General features: G+C 39.9%; 1 protein-coding gene across 1 annotated transcript in view; it reads left to right on the forward strand.

Moving 5' to 3' along the window:
- The window catches only part of RSPO3 (R-spondin 3), a 63,334-nt gene that overhangs the window by 17,007 nt on the left and 21,093 nt on the right, over positions 1-25,234 (forward strand). Inside the window, exons 2-4 of the mRNA XM_083731493.1 lie at positions 15,183-15,371; positions 16,354-16,500; positions 18,981-19,178. Coding sequence (XP_083587619.1) covers positions 15,183-15,371; positions 16,354-16,500; positions 18,981-19,178 — 534 coding nt within the window. The remainder of the gene's footprint in view (positions 1-15,182; positions 15,372-16,353; positions 16,501-18,980; positions 19,179-25,234) is intronic.

The following is a 25,234-nucleotide window of genomic DNA, read 5'->3' on the forward strand; positions in this document are numbered from 1 at the left end:
TTGGCAGAACACTTTTCAGCAGTGAGATTTTTCTCTCCCCTGCTTTCTTCTAGACATGCACACATTTACTTTCCTCTACTTTTCTTATAAAATGGACAAGTTATTTAGCTGTAATATAATAAAGCAAGACTGTGTATTCTATTTATAGCTAATACAGTGGTACCTTGGGTTAAGAACTTAATTTGTTCTGGGGATCCGTATCCGTTCCTAACCTGAAACTGTTCTTAACCTGAGGTACCACTTTAGCTAATGGAGCCACCCACTGCCGCCGCCACACAATTTCTGTTCTCAACCTGAAGCAAAGTTCTTAACCAGAGGTACTATTTCTAGGTTAGCAGAGTCTGTAACCTGAAGTGTCTGTAACCTGAAGCGTATGTAACCCGAGGTACCACTGTAGTAGAAGCCATGGTTTTTTCAACATAAGAGGGCTCTCATTTCAAATACAGTGGATTTTGTTGCAGCAGGGAACCCTACACCTTTGGTGCTTTAGCCCCAAACTTCATTACTTTATGTGGGCCCTGCAATGGGATTCTTGCTCTCATCTTACCAAGAAGTAATTTATGAATTCATTTATTTCCCCTAAATAAATAGGAAATCATGATTTGCCATACTAAAAATACTTCTTTGCTGTTGTCCCTTGTTCTCTTTTCCATGGACAAAGCTATGCTAGGTTAATGCAAATGCCTAAAACCAGTAAGCCATCTTTGAAAGTCTTGGGGACAAAAGTAGTCCCTCCACCCAGTTCCCTCCTTCCTGTAAAAGGTTGGGGAGTTATAGCAGGATGCCATAAGTGAACAGCCAGCTACAAGATAGCATTGTTTCTTGGACCTGGTGGGAGATGGGATGTACCCCATTAGGACTGGGAAGAACGTGCTTTTCAGGAACCTTGTCAACATGATCAAGGAAACTTTAAAACTAATTCCTGTGAGGAATGGAGGCAAAAGCCCAGAGCTGTATACTGAGTCAAGTACTAGGAAGAAGGCAAAAAAGAAAGAAAGAAAGAAAGAAAGAAAGAAAGAAAGAAAGAAAGAAAGAAAGAAAGAAAGAAGAAAAAAGGAGGCATTACAATGGAAGTGAGGTCTGGTAATTTTCAGGTAAATACAACAGCAGGGAATTTGGGAAGGTGCAATGGCCATGGTCTCTTATGGGAAATATGGGAAACAAAATATGGGAAACAAACAGGAAGGATCTGGCATCCTAACCAGGAAATTAAGGTATTACTGAGGTGTGATGAGGGGAGACTCATGATTGGAACATAGCAGCTAAAGGGTATACCTTGTTCAAAGTGGGAAGGGGGACAGGGAGTCTTATTATATGTAAAAAATGTGTACACCGAGTTCAAATTAATAAATCTCAGAGTGCCTCCACTGGGATCCCCCACCCCCAGTTCTTAGCAGCCCTTCCTTCCTTTCGATGGTGGGAAAAGCAAATGGAAGCTCAAAGATCTGTATGGAAGGTGACTTTGGATCCAGGAAGTCTATTTCTCTTATGACCTCTATACTTACAGATTTGAAAAGGTTATAGTAAGTAAGTGAGTGAGTAAATTTGAAACTTGATCCCAGGCTTGGCTTGCTCCTTGTAAAATTACCAAAACATAGAGGCCCAGTCATAGTGGGAAGATGCCAGCCACTCCTAAATTGAAAATATTAGATAGTTTTACAAAGTATTCCTCTTGGTTCTTGTAGTTTGTATGGATCTTCCTCACTTCATTTTAAGTCATGCCTGGCTGCATTGCTTTCACAAAAATATTGCAGTTGAGTGCTGTTGTTGCTTCATAAAGGATGCAGAATTAATAGGCAAGGACTCTGTTAAAATGTTCAGGCAATGGAAAACTTTGGGCAGATTCACTGCACCTTAACAACCCTGACTCTGCATATATTGTACCTTGACCAAATTTGACTGGTAGTTTCTTGGTTCATGTTCTTGACTGATCACCTACCCTGTATATGTATTGACTATGTGTTGCTATCTTGGCACTAATCTTTGCCTCACTAGTATCCTCCATCTGTTTTTTTTCAGGTATTTTTTCCTACCCTTCCTCCTTTAGCTTAGATAAATTTACCCATGTTACAAATGCTTAATTCCTTGATAATACACAACATACATGCATCTTGTGTTTTGTGAGTTTATGTGTAATCTGCAGAGGAGATCATGTGCTTTAGTTAATTGGTTGTACAAATTACAACCAATTGCTACTTTGGATTATGGTCAATTGATAGTGGGACCTCATATATTTGGGGGTTAGGGTCATATATTTGGGGGTTAAGGTCGGTCAAGACCTTATTGTGTTAGAATTCCATCTCTGATTAATTGCTGGCAAATGGTGACATCTAGTGCTATGTACAGTGGTACCTCGAGTTAAGTACTTAATTCATTCCGGAGGTCCGTTCTTAACCTGAAACTGTTCTTAACCTGAAGCACCGCTTTAGCTAATGGGGCCTCCTGCTGCTGCTGCGCCGCCGGAGCACGATTTCTGTTCTCATCCTGAAGCAAAGTTCTTAACCCGAGATACTATTTCTGGGTTAGCGGAGTCTGTAACCTGAAGCGTATGTAAGCTGAAGCGTATGTAACCCGAGGTACCACTGTATTTATTTGCCATTGGAATTAGAACAGTGATATTACCGTACTTTTTTGTGTATTAGACAAGGGTTTTTTTTTACTCCAAAATAAAGTAAAAAATGGGGGGGGGAGTCATCTTATACATGGGTAGTGCAGAGGGGGGATGGACGATTGTTTGCATCCGTAAGCAGGATCTAGCGATTGGGTGGGTGAATGGTGTTTGCCGCAAGGGCTGCTTTGTATTGGTTGCTGCTTTGTCAATTGGGTGGGTTATTTGTTCTGGTGAATTCTAAAATGTGCTTGTCTGTCCCACATTTGCCTTACTCAGTTCTGTGAAGGGTTTAGCATAAATAGTCTGAAGGAAGACCACTTAAAATTGATTTCTAGACTGTATTTCAATTCAATGTAGATGGCAGCAACCAGTTTACACTCTCTCACTCTCTCTCTCTCTCTCTCTCTCTCTCTCTCTCTCTCTCTCGGTTTTGGCATTTATATACTGCCAAGTTAACCATGTCCTCTGGGCACTTCACAACTTTTAAAAGCAATAAAATACAGCTGCAATAAAATAAAATAATTCCAATCAATATAAAGCCACTATGATGGTGGGTAAGATCAAGAATGATAAAAACAGCACTGAAGTCTGGCCAAGGGAGAAAACGAAATACCCTAGGTCAGAAACAAAAATGTTCTGGCAGAGCAACCCAGACTTTAGCCTAGCAGCAGAGGGTGTGACAGAGCTGTGTACTCCCACCACACCTTCAGTTATTGGTGCTCATGCAGGCTGGGATGGGAGTTGAAGATGGTGCAGGCAAAAGTCTGATCTGTAGCAATTGAACCCATATTGAGCCTGATGCCGTTAACTGATGGCAGTGGCACTGACTCAGGATCCAGCAGATCCTGGGCTCGCTCAGCCCATTTCCACCCCTAGAATGCTAGGTTTTGGGCTTTCCATGGGCTACCATTTCCTGCCAGTAGTATTGCCCACCTGCACTCTCAGCACATGGAGTTGGGAGCTCTGCACCAGCCGACTGATGCTAGCAGAGTGCGTTGGAACTATTCTGAGCTTGGCAGATTGTGGGTTTGGACTGCAACCTAATTATTAAATGACCTGCATGAATAGAAGTGTTTTCACCTGGCACTGAAATGTCTTTATATAGGTTCCAGGCTGCCAGGAGAGAGGGCTTTATAATGGGGCACCACCACTGTAGAGGTCATTTCTCAGGACACCTTTAGTTCACTAAGGGTGGAAATTTGGAGAAGGTCCTCACCTAGTGATGGGAATTTTAAAGTCTGGATAGATTTATATGAGAGGAGGCAATCATTCAGGTATATGGGCCCCAATAAAATTAGGGCTTTAGAGATTAATGCCAGCATTTTGAGGTGCAAATGACAAAACCCTGAAGTAATACACTGATAGTTGTCAATGCCCATCAATAATCTCACTACCCTGTGGTGAGCCAGATAGAGCTTCCAGGCAATTTTGAAAGGCAGCCCCACAGAGGAGTTTTTGTAGCCTACACCAACCTAGTGCCTGAAGGGAATTGTAGTTCAGACCATCTGGAGGACACCAGGTTGGCGAAGACAGTTTTGCCGAATAACATTTCCACTTGTCAGGAGTGTGGTTTCAGTAATCCATACAGCTCCTTGTCTTTTTTTACAGTTAACAAAAGCAAAATAAACCATGTAAAGCTCCAGAAAAACATGCAAAATAATTCAGTTTGCATAATTTTCACAGATAAGGAGGCACCTGGGAGGGAATTTTTTACAGGGGATTTCTGCTAATGTGGCTTGCATAACAGTCTACAGCTGCCACATATTTTTTACTTGGTTTCCGTCTTGCAGAATTTGGGTTTCCTTGTTGCAGAATTTTGTTTTTCTGACTGCAACTGCACCCTTGCCCAAGAGTAAGTCCCATTAGTGCAGAGCATTCACTGGCCTTCAGGAGACTGGGAAAATATATGGAAATCACAGCCAGTTGAGCTAAAGTCAAGATGGTAAACCATGCCTGTACTTGGACCCACCAAGTCAAACATAGCCATATATGGTGGGTCCCAGGGGCTTGCTGAAAGTTTCTTGTTTAGGTTGCCTGTCTGGGGCTTCAAAAACAAATGGGATGTCAACAAGCACCAAAAAGGCTGTAATACATGGCTGGTGAGCTGTGTTCAGTTTGGTGGGTCACAATTTGTGTAGGCATGCAATAAATTTGAGTGACTACATTAAGTCTTGTTTCTTAACAGTGCAGGCAGCGCTATAACTTCTAAGATGGAATTATGGGCTTTTTGTAGTTTATATTCTCTGGTATGGGGGAAAGGGGACTTTAAATATGCTCCTGCTGTTTTCCCCCTTGTGGTTTCTATTTCTTAAAAAGCCTGTGTGACAAAAGCGCTTGCCTCAAAAGGCTGTATGAGATACTTGCTACTGTAGTTGTGTAAAGCTGATGGTATGAACTGAATGACCTCTGTACTGTTTGAAAGCTGATGAGCAAATATGCAGCGTTACTAGCCAAATAGCTAAACTCAGCTTTTGGTTACATTAATACATACACAGTGACTTCTCAGTATTTCCTAAAACTGCATTTTTTGGTATTGTGCAAATTATCAGTGGCAGCTGTAAAATCTGGCAAGATGCTAGGGTTAATTGTAACTATATATTTAGGCCTAAATAAAGTCAGCGGGAAAGTTCCATGCAATTTTCATTTGCATAAGGCCTATAGTTTGATTGCATAGTGGAGCCTTCCCAAACAGGAGCTTTCCATAACCTAACATTATAGTCCTGGTTCAAATCTAAGAGGAATCCATTGTTTGCCACTCTGTTACCTTAGGTGGGTACATTTCCTGCCCCGCCCCCCTCTTATTTTGGGCAGCAGAGAATGAGACCAGAATTTTCCATTTCCATTTTTAAACATACCACAGTTCCCACACAGAAGTCACAATTTGAAGAACCATGATTTGATTAAATTCCAGTTTGTGAGACTCAGCCAGGTTTAAACTGTGGCTGAACCACTACATCTGAATGAGACCAAACACTTTAGAGCATGACTGATGGGTTGTAGCTGTGCTTCCCTCTCATCACAGACAAGATCCGAATAATGTATTTGATCAGCTAGTTCCCTAGGCCAAAAGGCAATTTAGATGTTTTTCATGAGTAGCAGCAACTCTGCATTTCACTTAACAAACTGCCTATAAACCTGGAATCTCAAAAGTAGGTTGTGATTTGTGTGTTGCCCAGTCAAAAGTTTCAATGTGTGGACTTCCGGTCAGCGCCAGCGATTAATGGCGGACTTTTCCCGGAGCTCCGGGAGAAGTCTGCTCAGCGGGTTCGGGTCCTGCCGCTACGGCGAAGCGGGGACCCTTAGAAATTACAGGTGGAGAAGCCTGTAAACAAGGAAGCTCGGCGGGTACCATTACGACCCCTCCGAACTGCGAAAGAGCCTTTTTAAAGGCTCTGGAACGGCGTCGGGGGAGCGCGGTGCTGAGAGCCGCTACCCAGCCTGTGGAGCGAAGCCGCGTCGCCATTATCGGAGAGCGCTGATTTCTTCCTGCAAATTGATCCTGAAAGCATCTACTCGTGAGTAGGATTAAAAGCTTAAATTGGACTTTAAAGAGTAAAGATTTAAAGACTTAAATTGCTTGAAAGTTTAAAAGATTGGCCACCACGGGAAAGGGACAAAAAGGAAGTCTACCTTACCACATTGTAGTGAGAAGAAAGCAAAGAGACTATTAAACTGAAACCTTTGAGGATTGCATTTGAATAACAAACCCATTGCCTAAAAGCAAGATACCCCCTCACTTAGCGGGCAGGAGCGGTGAGGGAGAATTGTCATTGAACTATTTAACCTGCATGAAAGGAAAGAATTGAATTTTATCCATTGTCTTTTGTATCCTGGGAACGGACTGCCCTGTAAGAAGGGAGAAAGAACTTTGAACTGTCAAAAGTGAGAGCCTTGAAATAACTGGGAAAGATGCAGTGTTGAGGACTTTTACCTGGACTGTTACATATTTGTAACTATTTAAGAAAAAAGTGCTGGAACTGGGGATTTTTTCCCCTTTAAAGAGACGGGGGGGGGGGACTTTGAGACAATATATCTGTTGTAAGAACTGTGAACTGTGAATGCAAGTTGCGAATTCCCCCCTCTAGAGGAGACTTTGTTACATTGTGAGAAACAACTAAGCAACTAGAAGCTGAGCCACTGGAAATTTACTAGTAAAAACAAATCTAGGAGTGTGGGACTGACCTTGGCCTGGCTGATAGTGGCATGGCAGATGGCAAAGGAAAGATAGATCAGGCTCAGGAGAAAAACCTCAGATCCGGCAAAACTTACAGCACTACATAGCCAAGAAGGGCCTCAGTGATAGGAGCAGCTGCGGCCTCACAAACAAAACCTAAAGCTATGTCTGCAGAAGATGCTTTGACGACAGCTCTTGGAAAAATAAATGAATCTCTGGAATTTTTAACGAAACAAGGGACTGATACAAGTAAACAAGTAGCTGAGATCTCAAAAAAAACTTGATCTGAATACTTCTAGCCTAAAAGAATTGGGAACTCAAGTTACTGCTAATGCTCAGAATATTGGGAGATTCCTAGAGGAATCAGCTACTACCCGAAAGATTGCTGAGGAGGCAAAGGAGGTTGCAACTGAAATTCAGGGAAAAATACCACCGTTGTAAAGAAACTGGCGGACCATGATTTATCCTTTGCTATGATAGATCTTCAAAGGAGGGATCGTAATTTAAGATTAAGATTTGTCCCAGAAAGTGAACAGGACAACTTGGTGGACTTTATTACAAAAGAATTTTATGACTTTTGGCAAGAAGGCCTGCAGGGGGAGGAGGTTAAGATTGTGAGTGCATTCAGACTTGGAATAAGACAAAAAAAGAACAAGCCAAGAGATTGCTTGATTACTTTGGGATCAAAGGAGGAAAGAGATAAAATTTTAAATTTGCACTATCAAAATACACTGCAAATTGAGGATTCTTTCGTGGAGATCTTCAAAGATATCCCAAAGCCCATTCTAGAAGCAAGAGAGGACTACAAAGATCTGGTTGTACTACTGAAAAAAAGCAGAATCTTCTTTAGGTGGGAATTCCCCCAAGGCCTATCTTTCAAATACAGAGGAAAGAAAGTTAGACTAAGGACACTGAGTGACAAAGACAAATTCTTGAGAGATCACGAAGAAGACTTAGTGAAGGAAGCAGAACTTGGAGAAGAGCCAACAATACCAGGAAAAGGAATATCGGACTTGGCAAATTTATCGTTTGGACTACAGCCACCAACAGAAGAAGAGCAACAATTGGGAGCAGTAGGAGGAGTAAGTAAATAATCCCATCATGGCCCTGCGACTATTGAGCTGGAACTGTAATGGACTGAATATTCCTCGGAAGAGGAAGAACGTCTTTCATATTCTACAGAAACAACAATTGGACTTGATTTGCCTGCAAGAGACACATGTGACAAGAACACATAGAAAACTACTTACCAATAAAAAATTAGGACATGAATTTATTTCATCTGACAGAGTGAAAAAAAGAGGAGTGGTTATATATGCAAAGGATAGATTGATGCCGAAACAAATATTTAAAGATGAACAAGGAAGATATCTGGCAATTGAAATTCAAGTACAAGGCCAGAAATTTTTGATTCTAGGAATCTACGCACCAAATGAAGGCAAATCCGAATTCTTTAAAAAGTTGCATGAGATTTTGCTGGACTACATGGATTCAAATATAATTTTGATGGGAGATATGAATGGAGTTGTCTCTACAAACATGGACAAAGCACAAAGACAAGTAATTTCTAAAGACGGAAGGCTACCAAAAACATTTTTTGAAATGACTGACAATATGGACTTAGCCGATATTTGGAGATTAAAAAATCCTCTTGAAAGAGAAGGAACCTTCTTTTCTGAAGCCAAAATGACCTGGACTAGAATTGACCAAATATGGGTTACTAGAGGACTGGCATCAAAGATAAAAAAAGTGGAAATCTGCCCAAAGACTTGCTCCGACCATAACGCCGTGAAGATGGAGATGAATCAAACAACAGCTGGCACTTTCAGATGGAGGATGAATGACTCATTATTCAGAGATAAAGAATTTTGTAAAAAGGCCCAAAAAACACTAAGAGACTATTTTGAAATTAACATGAGAACTAATGTGGAAAAAAGAGTAATCTGGGACGCAAGCAAAGCGGTTATGAGAGGTTTCTTGATACAACAAAATGCAATAAAGAAGAAAAGCCAAAACGAGAAAAAGGATAAGATATTAGAAAAAATTAAAGAAGGAGAAAAGAAATTGAGATCAAAACCAAAGTCTCAGGAGATCTTGAGAGAAATTAAATTATACCAAATGCAATATATGGAACTGATGAACCAAGAAATAGAATGGAAAATTAAACAAATGAGACAGAAAACGTTTGAATCTGCTGATAAATGCGGGAAATTTTTGGCTTGGCAATTGAAGAAGAGACAAAAACTAAATACAGTGACAAATTTAGAAGTGGATGGAAAGAACATTAACAACCCAACTGAAATTAGAAGCTGCTTCCAGAGATACTTTAAACAACTATATGCACAAGGGCCAGAAAAAGAGATTGATATAGAACAATTCTTGAAGAAAAATGGGATGAAGGAAATTTCATGTCAAGACAAAGTGCTTCTGAATCAGAAAATAACTGAACAAGAAATAGAAGATGCCATTCAAAACATGAAACTGGGCAAATCTCCGGGACCTGATGGACTGACTTCCAAATATTACAAGGCTTTAAAAGAATGGCTAATACAACCTTTGAAGGAAGTCTGTAATGAAATCCTTGAGGGGAAAGAAGCACCTGATACGTGGAAAGAGGCTTATACCGAAGACAGAGACTGAAAAGACCCAACTTAAGAACTACCGTCCAATCTCTTTATTAAATGTGGATTACAAAATTTTTGCTGACATTTTAGCTAAGAGATTGAAAAAAGTTTTGATGGGGGAGATTCATAGGGATCAATCGGGCTTCCTCCCGAGAAGACATTTATCAGATAATGTAAGGAACATAATAGACATTTTGGAAATGTTAGAAGTTAATATAAACACAAAAGCTGTTTTGATATTTGTGGACGCAGAGAAAGCCTTTGACAATATTTCTTGGACCGTTATGAAGAAGAATCTCCATGGGATGTGGGTAGGCCAAGGTTTTGAAAACAGTATAGGCGCAATTTATTCTGAACAAAAAGCAAAGCTAATTGTAAATAATATTATTACAGAAGAACTTAAGATAGAAAAAGGGACACGTCAGGGGTGCCCAATTTCCCCACTACTTTTTATTTCGGTCCTGGAGGTTTTGCTGAACATGATAAGAAAGGACCAGCTGGTTAAAGGGGTTCAGGTCGGAGCGAGACAATATAAATTGAGAGCATTTGCAGATGATTTGGTACTTACATTGCAAGAGCCGGAATCCAGTACGAAAAGGGTTTTGGAATTAATTCAAGAGTTTGGTCAAGTGGCAGGATTTAAATTAAATAAATTAAAGACTAAGGTATTAGAGAAAAATCTAACAGTAAGAGAGAAGGAGAGGTTTCAGAATGAAACAGGTTTAACAGTGGTTAAGAGTGTAAAATATTAGGGGATTAATATGACAGCTAAAAATATGAACTTATTTAAAGACAATTATGAGAAATGTTGGAACCAAGTGAAAAAAGATTTAGAAATTTGGTCGAACTTGAAGCTTTCTTTGTCTGGTTGAATAGCAGCTATTAAGATGAATGTATTGCCTAGAATGTTATTTTTGTTTCAAACATTGCAAATTGTTGATAAGATGGAGTGTTTTAAGGGATGGCAGCGAGATATTTCTAAATTTATCTGGCAGGGCAAAAAGCCCAGAATAAAATTTAAGATCTTAACTGATGCAAAGGAAAGGGGGGGATTTGCCCTGCCAGATTTGAAACTTTACTATGAATCAGCAGCTTTCTGCTGGTTGAAGGATTGGCTGCTCCTTAAGAACACAGACATTTTAGATTTGGAAGGTTTCAATAATTTTTTTGGGGTGGCATGCATATTTGTGGTATGACAAAGTTAAGGTTCATAAAGGTTTTAAAAATCATATTGTCAGGAAAGCATTGTACAATGTTTGGATCAGATATAAAGACCTACTGGAGAGCAAAACTCCAAGGTGGCTTTCACCAATCGAGGCAAAAGCTGTGAAAAAACTCAATATGGAGTGTATATGGCCGAAATATTGGGAAATTTTAGAACAGGAGGGTAGTAACTTCAAACTGTAGAGTTTTGAGAAATTAAAGGATAAAGTGAGAGATTGGCTCCACTATTACCAAATAATGGATGTTTATAAGATGGATAAGAAAATTGGCTTCCAGGTGGAGAAATCGAAATTGGAAACAGAATTGTTAGAATCCAATACTAAAAATTTATCAAAAATGTATAACTTGCTGCTGAAATGGAATACGCAGGATGAAACAGTTAAATCAGCTATGATTAAGTGGGCGCAAGATATTGTTCATAACATTATGTTTGCTGACTGGGAAAGGTTGTGGACCACCGGCATGAAATTTACGGCGTGTAACGCCTTGAGAGAAAATATTATGAAAATGATATATTGGTGGTACATGACCCCAGTCAAGCTTGCAAAAATTTACCACTTGTCAGATAACAAATGTTGGAAGTGTAAAGAAAATGAAGGCTCATTCTTTCACCACTGGTGGGCATGCCCAAGGATTAAGGCTTTCTGGGAAATGATATATAATGAAATGAAAAAGATGTTTAAATACACTTTTCTGAAGAAACCAGAGGCCTTTCTCCTGGGTATGGTCAGCCATGTGGTGTTAAAGAAGGACAGAACTTTGTTTTTGTATGCCACAACAGCAGCAAGGATCCTTATCGCAAAGTATTGGAAGACATCAGATCTACCCACTCTGGAAGAATGGCAGATGAAGATGACAGACTACATGGGACTTGCAGAGATGACGGGCAGAATCCGAGACCAGGAGAAAGAGACAGTGGAAGAAGATTGGAAGAAATTTAAGGACTATCTTAACAAATATTATAAGATTAAAGAATGCTAGATTGACATGGACTTAAAAATATTGGTTTTCAGAGACATTAGAGTAAGAAAAGGAATGGAATTAGTAAGAAACTTTTGGGAAATAAGGGAATGGAGTTGCTGATGGGATAATGAAACTAGAATACAAAACGGTGAGGTATGAGGAAGTCGGGGAAATAAGGTTGAGAAAATAAGTTTTGAAATTATACTTCTTGTTTTTTGTTTGTGTTTGTTTTTATTGTAGTTGTTTTGTATTTGTATGTTCTTATTGGAAAATTTAATAAATATTATTTAAAAAAAAAAAGTTTCAATGTGTGCATGCAAGTCAAGTCCATGGGACTCTTATGAATCCCAAACCATTTGTATAGGCATGAGTGACTAGATAATCATAGGAATCTGTTATGGCAACAAAGGGTAGGTGTATTTTGCTTTGCATGTCAGAACATTTAAAGATCCCCACAATGCCATCTTGAATGTTCACATTCTTAAAGGGGTACCACCAGAAGAAGCTGGCAGTAAATAATAGGACCGCCCTTGAAAACTGGATATTTTAACACAGCCGGTTTGTATGACGTGTGTTGAGCGAAAGGAATCACAGCCAGTTGCACCACCTGTCAGGAGCACAGTCCTGCCTTTGGGTGCATGTGCACAAATGGATCTTGCATTTGAATAGTAGGTACGTGTAGGGAAAAAACCACCAATGTTAATAGGGACAAAATGTGCAATTAATAATATTTTGTTCCTCCACAATGCATGGCTGGTCAGATTGTCTGAGCCTAGCCCATAGAAGTTAATAACTTCCACAGTCCTCACTGTAGTGAATTCATTATTTTATTCCATAGTCCCTTTATTATTGTAGGCTCTTTTTTCTTGCATGAAAGAAAGGTAATCATACAGTCTGCAGTCTTCAATTATAAGAAGTATCAGATTTTATAGACCTCTTGTCTGAGTAGAACAGGGTCAGATTGGATTGAGAGTGAAAAGTAAGTTGCCTTTGCCAGTAATAATGGTAATTATTTCTAGAAATTTCTGTTAGTGCCTTTCTTGGGGAGTATTGTTATGTCGTGCAGATTTTCCATTCAAATAAACCTCAAGGTACATTGACTCCTGTGGAATTATTTGTATTCTTTCCTGAACTGACCTATAAATATAGGAGAAACTAGATGGTATATTGGAGGAGGAGAAAAAAATCTTTCATTCAATATGAAAATAATTATGTTTTTAATATTATATTATTATTACCAATTTATTTATTTATTTATTTATTTATTTATTTATTTATTTATTTAAAACCAACTGGATTAAGCTCAAACCAGTTGTCATTCATGTGGCTAATCAAAGCTACTTCTATTGTGGTAAAGAAACTTAACAGACTGAATAAGTTTTACATACTTCTCTGGTAGATTTTCTCTTGGAACATTTCTCAGCAAATTCAAGATCCCAGTTTTCATAGTGCAGGTTTAGGTGTTTGACCTGTTACTGAAGAACAGACACATTTTGCCTGATATATTATTTGGTCTTTAACATTTCGTACTCGGACTGCATACACCTGCCCCAAAGCCACATCTGATTTAGTGCCTGATTTGGTGGTTCAGACCAGCCTGACCTAACCTGGAACAATCTGAACCTGACCCAACCCTTGGATCACGATCTGGAGAAAACAGATTGTCGGAAATCACACTTACTTGTATTGGGAAATCCAAAATGGTCACATCTTTGCAAGACTGGGAACCTGTATTAGAATCAGATATATTTAATTTTATAGCACAAGTTAAACCTGGAATACCTCCAGTTTAGTTTTTATTCCATTTGAATTACTCTACTCTTATGCTGATTGGTGTGTCACAACTCTCACCAGGCTATTTACCCACAATGCTAAATCTGGCCATGTCCCTCTTAGTGGGTTCAAAGCAGTGGTGGTGCCAGTTTGTTTAAATGGCTCCAAATTGCACCCAGTAAATTACAGACCAATAAGCATATTGTCAACCACTGGAAAACTGTATGCCATGCTGTGGTACCTCTGGATACGAACGGGAACCCGCGTCTGTGGGTCGCAATTTGCTGCTTCCGCACATGTGTGTGACGTCATTTTGACCGTCTGCGCATGCATGAACGGCGAAACCCATTGCAGGTCACCATGGAGCGCAACAAGAAGCATATTTAACCCGAGGTATGACTGTACATTGAAATAGTATATTGCTGAAGTGGACCAATATCTTGGAAGCTGAACAAATTGCTTTTCAAAAATGCTGTTTTCTATATTAAACAGCAACGTTTGTAAGTTTTGTTTCAGTGATATTGTCTTCAGAATTGTTTAGGCTCAGAAGGACAGTGAAGAAAGTACAGTATATGTATTTGAACCTTCTCATTTTTAGGTCTCATTGGTGATGATTATGCATACATATGCAATGTGGAGAAGACAACAGGTTATTGATTTTTCTTCTTTCATGGCTTGTGATGTTCTTCTTGGATTGGTTGAACCAAGTATTGTTTTAGAGCTGATTGCAAACTTAGTTCAAGGTTTGTTTTTAGTACATAGGCAATAACAAAAGCAAGATTGCAAAGACCAGGTGAGCCAAACAATAAAATAAGTAAGCCAAAACACAACAAATTACAAAACAATTAAATTTAAAATTAAAATATTCTTAAAACAACATACAACATTCACATCTGCATAATATTGCTTTGATTTCTCTGTTGCCAGTGCAAATGAAGCTACTTTTTCTATACTGTGACTATTTTTGCTTTTCAAAATTACCGGTACTCCTCTGCCAAGGAACTCTTCCGCATGTCTGTTATAAAACTCCAGCATGTTCTAGGTCACATGTTCAGTTTACGTAAGGCATTGGATAGGCCTTTTGGGCTTCACCATTGCCTCAAATGAAGTAAGACTGCAATCTGAACATTCCCACAGTATGAGATATAGGAAAGCAATAGGTAACACTGATGGTTTTAATAGTAGTATAATAATCTATTATTATTGTTCCTCTCAGTAGTAAGGTTTTGCGAAACACAGAATTCCCTAGAGCACAGTTTGGGGGGTGGCAAACTTATTGGATCAGTGGATAAAGATTAAGGATGTATTAGTCTCTCTTTTTAAAATTTAAATATTTATTCAAAAGTTACAATACAACTTTGTCCACTTGCCATAATATCACAGAATGATCCAGTCCTTAATCTACTTACTTGGGAGTAAGCTCTAGTTAACTTATTGGAAGGAATATAATTTAGTAAGACTTATGAATAACATGCACATGTTCTTGAGGCTGCAATCCTACAGACACTTCCTTGAATGCAAGCCCCATTGCACACAACGTATTATTCCAAGTAAACATATATATGTTCAGGCCGCTGGTATATTTTGTTATTTCTCTCTCTTTTCATAAGGATTGCAGAGCTTTATTTTGCATGAGAGTGATACTATTAATCATAGTAAAGAAATAATGCCCCTTGTGAAATGTGGGGTTCCAAGCTGTAAAAACCCCAAACCCCCCAAAAACCCTAATGAGGTTTCAGCAGAAGATTTATGGATTACAGAGATGTCATCTAGCTAACTCCCCTTTGTTTGTTTGTGTTACTTTTCTTCTTAGTGAATCTCGATATGAGCCAAGATTGCCAAGGATGTGCAACATGTTCCCAGTTCAATGGATGCTTAACATGTAAACCTCGACTCTTTTTTTTCCTGATGAGGAGTCAAATTAGAGAGATAGGGATGTGTTTTTCATCCTGCCCCAGTGGATATTATGGACAACGGTACCCAGAAAGAAATGAGTGTAAAAGTAAGTTGAAGGAAAAGTTGCAGCTACTCTTTTTATGCTTTCTTGTGAACCCTTGTCATAGATATGAGCCACTATTCCAACACTACCCCATCAGATAGTCCACTGGCAATGGGCCCCTTTGTTGTGTTGCTCTCTTCTTGACACCACCTGCTTCTCTGTCAAACCTGGGGGGGGGGCAGTGAGGCTCTCAGTGACTTACCATCCATTTACTTGGGAGTAGAGTGATGGCCAGCCAAATTCCCAGTCTCCACCAGAGAGCTCCAGTCCTTCACCTCTCCTTATCAACTTTTCACTTAAAGTTAGTAATGTAACTAAGCATAACCCTCGATGTTAGAAGAAACTGATACAGCTTGGAATCCAATTTATTCGAGTTTGTCTAAGGGAGAGAAAGCAGTGGCTATGCACAGTGAAAATAAAATGCTATATATTGGTCTCTCCTAGGGTACAATATGTTGGCTGGTTGTCTTGCTATTTAAAAAGTAAAATAAAGTAGCATAATATTTAAATGTTTGTTGTGTTGTTATTAATAATTTTGGTAGGAATGAAGTTTTTTTTATCTAAGGCAAGCCTCATTTTAAAAGAGATGTAAAACTACTATGGTAGTATGTGGGTAATGGGTTTTGTGATGTTGCAAAGTGACAGAACCTGTTTCCTTGAACCTTGATCCTGGACAGAAAATTATACATTGGGACATAGTGTGATGAGTGTGCTTCCACAGAGGCTTAACCACTCAAAATGATTTTGTCTGGATGCACTAAGCTTTATAGCTGGCCACATTGAGAAGCAGATAGATCATGGGCCAGCCTAGTGCTATAACTGTCAGTCCTTCCAGCCAGATTCTTCTTGCAATGGGGTTGACCCAAGCATCTTCAGTTGCTGATCCCTAACAGATACAAACTCTGTCTTGCATATGGCATCACACTAACTTAAGTAGATCATGGTATACATGGAAGATAGTAATTGCTTATTTCTCACCCTTCAGAATGTAAAGCTGACTGTGAAACCTGCTTCAATAGAAATTTCTGCACAAAGTGTAGAAATGGGTTTTACTTACACCTTGGAAAGTGCCTTGGAAACTGCCCTGACTGGCTGGAAACCAACAACCACACTATGGAGTGCAACAATATTGGTGAGTAAGCTGTCTGTCCCAAAAAGCTGTACCCAATACATCATTTCCATTTGTGGAATATAGTCTCTGTTGGTTTTTGCTTACCTGCAAAGACATGCAGTTTAAATCTTGCAAAGGGGAAATATTCACAAATAAAATGTTTGTACTTCAGAAAAGGGGTTTCTCCCCTTTGTAGACATTTGAAAGATTTTTTTTTGGGGGGCGGGGTTTGTTCTGTGGACTTACTTGTTATGATGATTGTCATAACTTTTTCTGTGGTTGTATGAGTATGGTGGAGGCCTGCTGGTGTATGGTAGTATTCTTGCCAGCGGATCCTAGTTGAAATACAATAAATTGAGTGTTTCAAAAGCATGGTGGGATGGGATGCACTGGATCCCAAGCCAGTATTACAGACATTGATTACCAACATCAGACTTCAACAAGATCACTGTGCCAGCTTGGAACTCACAATGGGTGAAGCCTGGTTGTCCCGCACCCTCCCTAGATTTTCTGCTACTGCCACCATGAGCAGCTGGGCTGCAGCATTTGAGTTAAATCCTAAAATACCAATTCATTTCAAAACATAATATCACAACCCAAATAAATAATTCCTCTTTTTTTTTCAATTCTAACGGTTGTGCCATTTTAAATTCACTATATAATATATGTATATGCATATGTGTGTGTGGGGGGGAACCAGTGGCCCATCATGTGCTTTAATTTCATTTCACTTTTAATTTGCATACCACCTTTCTATACACAATGTAGTTTACAAGGCGGAAAAAAGCAGAATATAGAAGATCATACCTGCTTATAACAATTCAATACAAATGTTGTTGAACTCCCAACTTCCTTCAGCCTCAGCCAGCATGGCCAGTGGTCTGGCATGATGGGAAATGAGCAACATCTGGGGGAGGGTGCCACATGTTCCTCACCCCTGTGTTAAAATACATAAACCAGAGTCAGGTATGACAAAACTTTCTGGCTCAGTTTATTATTACAACCAGAAACCAGTTCCTCAAAAGTGCCAAGTGCAGGAAGTGGCAATCAGATTTCTTAGACCCTGTAGTAGATGATCTGTCTCACATGCCCCACTGTGTATTATTTCCTGGTGCAGTTCTTAAAAGCAGTAACAGAGACAGGGTTGCTGTTCATTCTCTTCCCCTTTGCTCTGGATGCTCCCAGTGCTTCCATACAGTCCAAGTGTATCTATTTTTCATGTGTGTATTTATATTTTGACACATGAACTTATGTCTACATCCTCTATAAGGCATATGTTTAGTCAGAGATGACTGGTCACAACTTGGATCCATTCAATGGCCTCATTCTGCAAGAACCATGTTTATTTGACCAATGCCTAAATCTGTGCATAGCAAGCAATTCAGCCAATGCTGCTTTCCAAGGAAAGCCTATTTATTTAGTTAAAGCTTTTTCGTCTTAGGAGTTGTACTTACTAGATTACATGCTTAGCATATAGATTCAGGCTTTCTGCTGCAGGCAGGTGTGACTCTCACCAAATTAACAGAATCACACCTCCAAAAGCCCATGTTAATATGTCTCAAAGAGTACAGAACATATCAAGTTGTGTCTAATCACACTGATGTGCTAAAGCCATCACTATAAAGTTGCCATTAGTAGTAGGACTTCTGTTGCTGAATCTTACATCTTACATTTATCTGAAATACTTGAATGATAAAATACTTGTTTGGCAGCTAACTATTTACTAAGCTGTTCAAGTTGTCTCACTTAACAGCACTGAAAACCCAGTGTCATGCTAGGTGATGGTTTCCAACTGGCCCAAACAGATGATCTTGCATCAACCAATGAACTACCAGCCACAATGGCTACTACCCACAGTGCCTATGTTCTACCTCCATTGTTCAAGCCTCTGAATACTAGTTGCTGAGAATCACAGGTGGGGAGAGTGCTGTTGCGCTCAGGATCTGCTTGTGGGCTTCTCGTCGGCTTCTGGGTGACCACTGTGAGAATAGCATACTGGGGCGGATGGGCCTTTGGCTTGATCTAGCAGGGCTATCCTTATGTTAAGCTTTCTGCAGCATGGAGACAAACATTACCACTTACTAATGTTTGTGGATCAGAATGCTGCTAATGGCACAGAAACAGACGAAAGTGAAAAAGTTGGCAGTGGTCCTCCATGAAATTGCCCTTAGCTTTTACACTCTGCTTTGAGCAAGCACCTCATATGAAACAAACCTTTGAGAAAACATACATTCAAGATCATAAAGATTAATTTTCTGTAGACCTCTGACACACATGTAGATTAAATATGTGATGTGGAAGGTGTGAAAAGAATATATTGTGTAAGTTCTGCATAAATTTGGGGCTATTTGGCCATACATACTTGCTTTCTTTAATTTTTTTTATTAAAGATGTGTGTGTGTGTGTGTGTGTGTGTGTGTGTGTAACAAAAAACTACATGTAGCGTCTCCACTTTAAATTTATAGAGGCCATACTTAATTTATGTCATATTTTTGTTGCAGTGCATTGTAAAGTTAGTGAATGGAGCCCATGGAGTCAATGCAAGAAGAGAGGGAAAACGTGCGGTTTCAAAAGGGGGAATGAAACGAGGGAAAGAGAAATTTTACAACTTCCTACTACAAAGGGCAAACCATGCCCACATACAACTGAGACAAAAAAATGTATTGTGAAGAAAACTAGATGCCAGACAGGACAAACAGGTACTTGCGATCATTATTCTTTCATATTTTTGAACTGATGAATACCAATTCCTTATAAAGGCGTGATTTCGTCAGAATTTTTGTTGGGACTTAATAATACTTTGGTTTGAGAAAATCCTAAAACTTGGCATGTTGGGAATGTTGACTCATGATTTTCATTCCTTTAAACAAGGTTTGTTTAAACAAGGTATTATCCGGAAGCTGTAAGAGTCATTTATGCCATTATGCCATTCCTCAGTTGTGACACTTGGAGTTAAGTCACTGTTTAAACAGTCTGGCAGAGGAAGACTAGAGAATAGCTAGATATTCTGAATGTAATATTAGCTACAGTGTTTACAAGTTGTGAGTAGCTGAATACGATGACTAACCAAGCAAGCCGTTACTCCAAGTATGGTCCGGATGGCGTGGGGTGCAGGGAGGATATAAGCCGTTGCAGCAGCAGGACAGTGTCTGCCATATCCTTTCCTGATGCAGAACAGGAGGAAGAAAACACACAAAAAGCACAGAACGACAACCACTATGTCCATAGGAGCACTACTTGCAACCCCTCCCCCCCAAATATGGACTGGCGCATGGATGTTGCGGCAGTGTCATGGAGTGAATGTGACAACATTATGGCATTGCCTTCATGATGGCCAGATATACTGTAGATGGAAACAATTCATTCAGTCACAGGGACAGCTTGCCAGCCTCCCCTCTCCATGATGCCACAGCAACATCCCCACTCCTGCACTCCACAAGCTCTCACTGCTGAGTCAACAGCGGGACCCTGAGAACCCTGCAGGAAGGGGTTTGAGTCACCTTACACCACCCACATTTGAAGCTTTTCGACTGCATACCACAAAGGAAACAAAGTTGTATAGGACACAGCCTCCCTATACAGTAGATGTTTTGGATGGAGGCCTGCCTAAAGAGTTCAGAAGTCTTTCTGTAGGAAGTGGGGAGAAAGGAACTTTTTGCCAGGCAGAAAACTGGGGCGTGCAACAAAGAAAGCCACAAACATACCCCCTGTGGGATAGCCTCCCCAAAACTCAGTGCATAGGGCATGGGGCAGGCAAACAGGTTAGATTTCAAGGCCCATCATAGGGAATGCCAAGAAGTCCCACTCAGCTTTGGCATTTCTAGCCGGCAGCAGTCATGTCAGAGACAAATGATAGGAAGCTGCCAGGACTTTGGGTCACACCACAAACTCCACAAAGAAGCACCCAACTTCTTCAGCTACAGCAGTCAACTAAGGCAGATACGTAATATGACATTCATGGAGAAATGTCTCAGCTGCAATATGACCAATACATAAACCAGGATGGCCATGGCTGCAGAAGGAGGCCTAGCCCTGTGGAACATCTCAGATGTTGCATGCAGGAGGTTCCTGGTTTAATCTGGGAGAGGAGCTCCTCCTGGAAGAGAGTTCCCAACACACAGTGTCCCAGAGAGAGTCGTTTCTGTGCTAATCAAGGTGTGCTATGTGAGACAGTAGCCTAATTAATGTATAGACCAACCAGCCCTTTTGGCAACCATTGTGATCAACCCTCCCCTGCCATTTTGCCTGGTAGACTAGCCCCACTAGATAGCATGCCTAATCATTTATCACTTTCCCCTTGCCAAATAGTAGTGGCAGCCATCTATTTGTGTGTCATGAGAGGTCTAGCTCAGTGTTTCCCAACCTTGTGCCTCCAGATGTTTTTGGCCTACAACTCCCATCATCCCTGACCACTGGTCTTGCTAGCTAGGGATGATGGGAGTTGTAGGCCAAAAACATCTGGAGGCACAAGGTTGGGAAACACTGGTCTAGCTGTTTGTGCCAAGTGCTCCCTTTGTATGTAAAGTGCCCTTTCTCTATGGATTCCATTGCCAGAATTCTTCTTTGTGTGCTCTAAGTGTTCATGATATGTGAGGCCAGAGAGATATAGCCCCATGCCAAATGCTTTGTCATCTGAGTTATGGCCTCTGTTGGGGAGTTTATAGGCAAGTCTTATGGGTTGTGATTGAGTGCATAGTTATGCCATATCCTAGATTCTGTTGTAATGATGTGGATGGGGCAGAGGGCAGTGGGTGTAACCCTGAAATGAGTTTTATAGGTGGAATTGTTGTTATCCCAACTCTGTGATCGCCTAAAGTTTCGCCATTGTTGAAAACATATTTGAGGTCTGAAGAAATATGGGATTTGGTGTAAGCATGGTTCTCTCCTGTCCTTCCCATGTATCCACCTGTTTTGGTTGCTACCCCTACTTTCCTAGGTCATATGTAGAAAACTGTGATGTTGCTAACTATAGCCAATTGAATTGAATGCTGCATGTCCTATATAGTCGCTTGGTGAAACTCTTTTTTTCTTTAGAGTGGTGCTTTCATGAAAATATCCCTTTGTGTGTGATGTGTTTTAAAAAAAAGGTGGGGGTTTTTGTCTTAGTAATTTTTTAAATTCTGTCTTGTGTTGTTTTGCATTTATTTATTTCATAAAATTTATTGTTTAAAAAAACTTAAAGCAGTTTACAAAAAGAATAAAACAATAAAATTATTGGTAAAGATGGTTAAAAGCAACTATTTAAAACATTTTTTTAAAAAAATCAAAATCAGTGATAAAATATGTTAAAACACACATCAACATTCTACATACAGTATATGGGGAGGTTTGCCTAAACAAAATGTCTTTAACAGGCACCCAAAAGAATACAGTGAAGGTGCCTCCCTGGTGTCAATATGTATTAATGTAGAAGACCATTAACAGCGAGCCAGGTCTCAGAAAAGTCAAAAGTTTAAGTCAGAGTGGGGACACAACCCAGCCCACAGCTATGATATAACAGAGCAGTTGTGGATCAGAAGATGGCCAGGCCTGCCAAGGGTCATTGCAACAGCTTCCACCACTCACAGTTAGTGTCGAAGGCTGTTTTATGAATGCTGGGCCATGTGGTATCTGGATCCTTGTTGTGCCTGGTTATAATAAGGGAGAAAAGGAAGAGTAATCAGCAGAACACAGTGCTGTGTACTGCAGTGCTATACAGCTCAGTTGATTTGTGGACCACACCCTGTAAAAGTTTTATATGCCTTCCTGTTCATCTGATCTCTTTTCTACTAAACCAAAGTACCTTTTAGTTCTTTTTCATTGCTTTATTCTTCCTGCCCCACTTAGTGACTTGCTTGCTGCAAACTGGTTTGATATGCACAATTCTAAAGGGATCCCAACAGCTCATTATATTAATGTGATTTCCAGAGGTATTCTAGATACGCTAAGGAAGTATTTGCTATTTAACGACTCCATTAACTTTCCATTGATTTTTCACTTCTAAAAATAAATGCACATTAACAATTTTCACTTTTTGCAAATGGCCTTGGTTTCTACTGGCTAACATGTAAATTTCAAAGTTGTTTGCAAGAAACCATTGTTACGTATTCACACATTTTATGATTTGTCTGTTCACCTGAATGAGCCAGGAATCTATTTTATGGGATATGCCTACACGTCCAATTATCAATACCCTTTTGTTAGGTACTATTGGGGAACTTTAAGAGAATATGAGATGATAAGCTTCTAAAATATAAGAAGCTGTAGTGAAATATTTCACTTGACATTAATGGCTATAGAATCCAGCGCTTCAGGATAGTTCAGAGATGGTGTGAAAGGATGGGCAAAAAGGGGCAGCCTAGTGCAAATGTGACTATTGTCCTCTTCCATTGGCCATGAGTGGTTATAGATATATAGCTGGATTGAGGTGTCAACATGCACCTGCTTCCTACATATGGTTCATCTTTTGCCCATATGTCGCCCACAGGGATTCAGTTGGAACACTTTTAATTGGAAGAGGCTTTATTCAAAGCCACAGACTTTTGAAATATCTTTGGGAAACTTTTCACATTTACTTGTCTGCCAAGGGTTCTTTATACATTGCAGATAGTTCTGGATCATATTTTAGGCCACATGCATTGTACTGGTCAGCCCTGCTAGGACTCATCCTTAACCTTATGTGAACTGAATCTGGGAGCAAAGTCTGGAACACACCCAGCCAAAGTGGAAAATCTTCAAAGGTGAACAAGATGTCTTTCATGAAAGCTTGCCTGCTATTCTTGCCTTTCCCACTGAGGAACTACAGATATATTTCCAAGCAATCCCGGGGACACAGTTTGCAAACCCACTTATCTAAGTGATCTGATGATGGAAGGCATACCCTCTAACATCTCTCTGCTGAAAATAGGGATATCCTATTCCATAATTATAATTTTACTATTTATACCCCACACATCTTACTGGTTTCCCCAGCCACTCTGGGCAGCTTCAAACTTATATAAAAGTATAATAAAACATTAAACATTAAAAAAAAACCCCTTCACTATACAGGATTGCCTTCAGATGGCTCAGGGGTCAGATAACTCCATACCCTCCAACATTTCTCCAGTGAAAATAGGGATGTCCTAAGGAAAAGCAGGACAAACCGGGATGGCTTCTCTAAATCAGGGACGTCCCTGGAAAATAGGCACACTTGGAGGGTCTAGGAAGAGATTTTTTTTTTAATGCCTTAAGCTATGTCAAACATTTGAATTCATATAAAGATTTCATTTGGTTTTTGAAGAGAGGAAGGCCAAAATTTTGGCCACATCTAATAGTTTTATTTATTTTTTCAGATCAGTTCATCCATCCCTAATTAGTATATGTGTCCATGTAGTGCATCCAACATATTTGTAGACCGGATCTGATAAATATGCAGTTGACTCTTGTATATACAGAGTCCAGTCGGACGTCCTGTTGGGCTTTCAGTAGATTTCCTAGAACACTGTTTAGCTAAAATTCACAAAGCCATTCCTCAGTGTTAGTGTTGCTGTGGTTTTAGATGAAGACAATGTAACACAATACCAGCAGGCTCAAAGAATTAAGCAATTAAATTCCTCTTATTTACGCCCACTCTCATACCACACAGATTCGGACATCAGTGAAATGCAATGAGTTGCAAAGAATAGTGGGCTGCTCATTTAGCGTTCCTGTGGGACACGTTGTTGCAGAGTTCATCTCTGTTCACTTTTCTTTGTTTATGAGCAAAGATTCAATTAACATTCTGTGAAACTGCTCCAGAGAAAAACAACAGAAGCAGCATAATGCAGTTTATTAAAAGAGAAAGAGTTTTCAATTCTGTGCACATGTGCCCTGGAATGAGATGCCTTGCTCAGATGTCAGACAGACTTCTGAATAAATATCCTAACTAGGCATAGGTTAGGCTGAATATGAAAGAGGCTACAAAATAATTTACAGGCTGACATACATATGCAAAAAAGTTAAACCAGAGTACTTCTGATAATAATCCAAAGCAATCAAGTCCCACTGACTTTGGCTTCAATCGAAGTATTTTGGTGTTACCACTGAACAGTCTTTTACCAACCAAAATTTATGTTGGCGGTATGATTTGAATTCATGAATTTATAGTGAGTTTCAGAAACATTCATAAATGTGTCTGAAAATTGCTGTTATATAGTTTTTAAGTATGTTTGCTGTGAGCATGCTACAATATTATTCTGGAAGCTCTTTCATTCCTACCTACCAATATGATTACCGCACTTTACCGTGTGTAAGAGGAGGTGTTTTTTTTTTTACTCTAAAATAATGTTCAAAATCGGGAGTCGTCTTATACATAGATAGTGCTGAGGGGGGACAGGCGTTTGGTTGCAGCCGCAAGCAGGAGCTTGTCAGCAGCAATAGGGTGGGTGATTGGTGGCTGCATCAAGGGCTGCTTTGGATTGGCTGCTGCTGCGGCAATTGGGTTGGTTACTTGGTGGCTGCGGCAATGGCTGCTGTGGATTGGCTGCTACTGCATCAATTGGGCATACGCTTGCCGGCTGCTGGTTTATGGCTTCTGTGACGCGTGCAATTGGCAGCATTTGTCAGTCTAGTGAGTGATTTTTGGCACCCCCCAAAAAAGCTGAACAACTCTGGGCCATCTCCCCCCATTTTCTTAAATTGGATTCCCCAAAAATAGGGGTCGTCTTATACATGAGGGCATGTTATACACGGAAAAATACAGTATGTCATGCCTGCAGGTTTGGAAATCTTTTGTAAATAAGAAATGCCTTTTCTT

This window comes from Podarcis gaigeae, assembly GCF_964106915.1.
Source record: "Podarcis gaigeae genome assembly, chromosome: 3".
Classification (NCBI taxonomy): Eukaryota; Metazoa; Chordata; class Lepidosauria; order Squamata; family Lacertidae; genus Podarcis; species Podarcis gaigeae.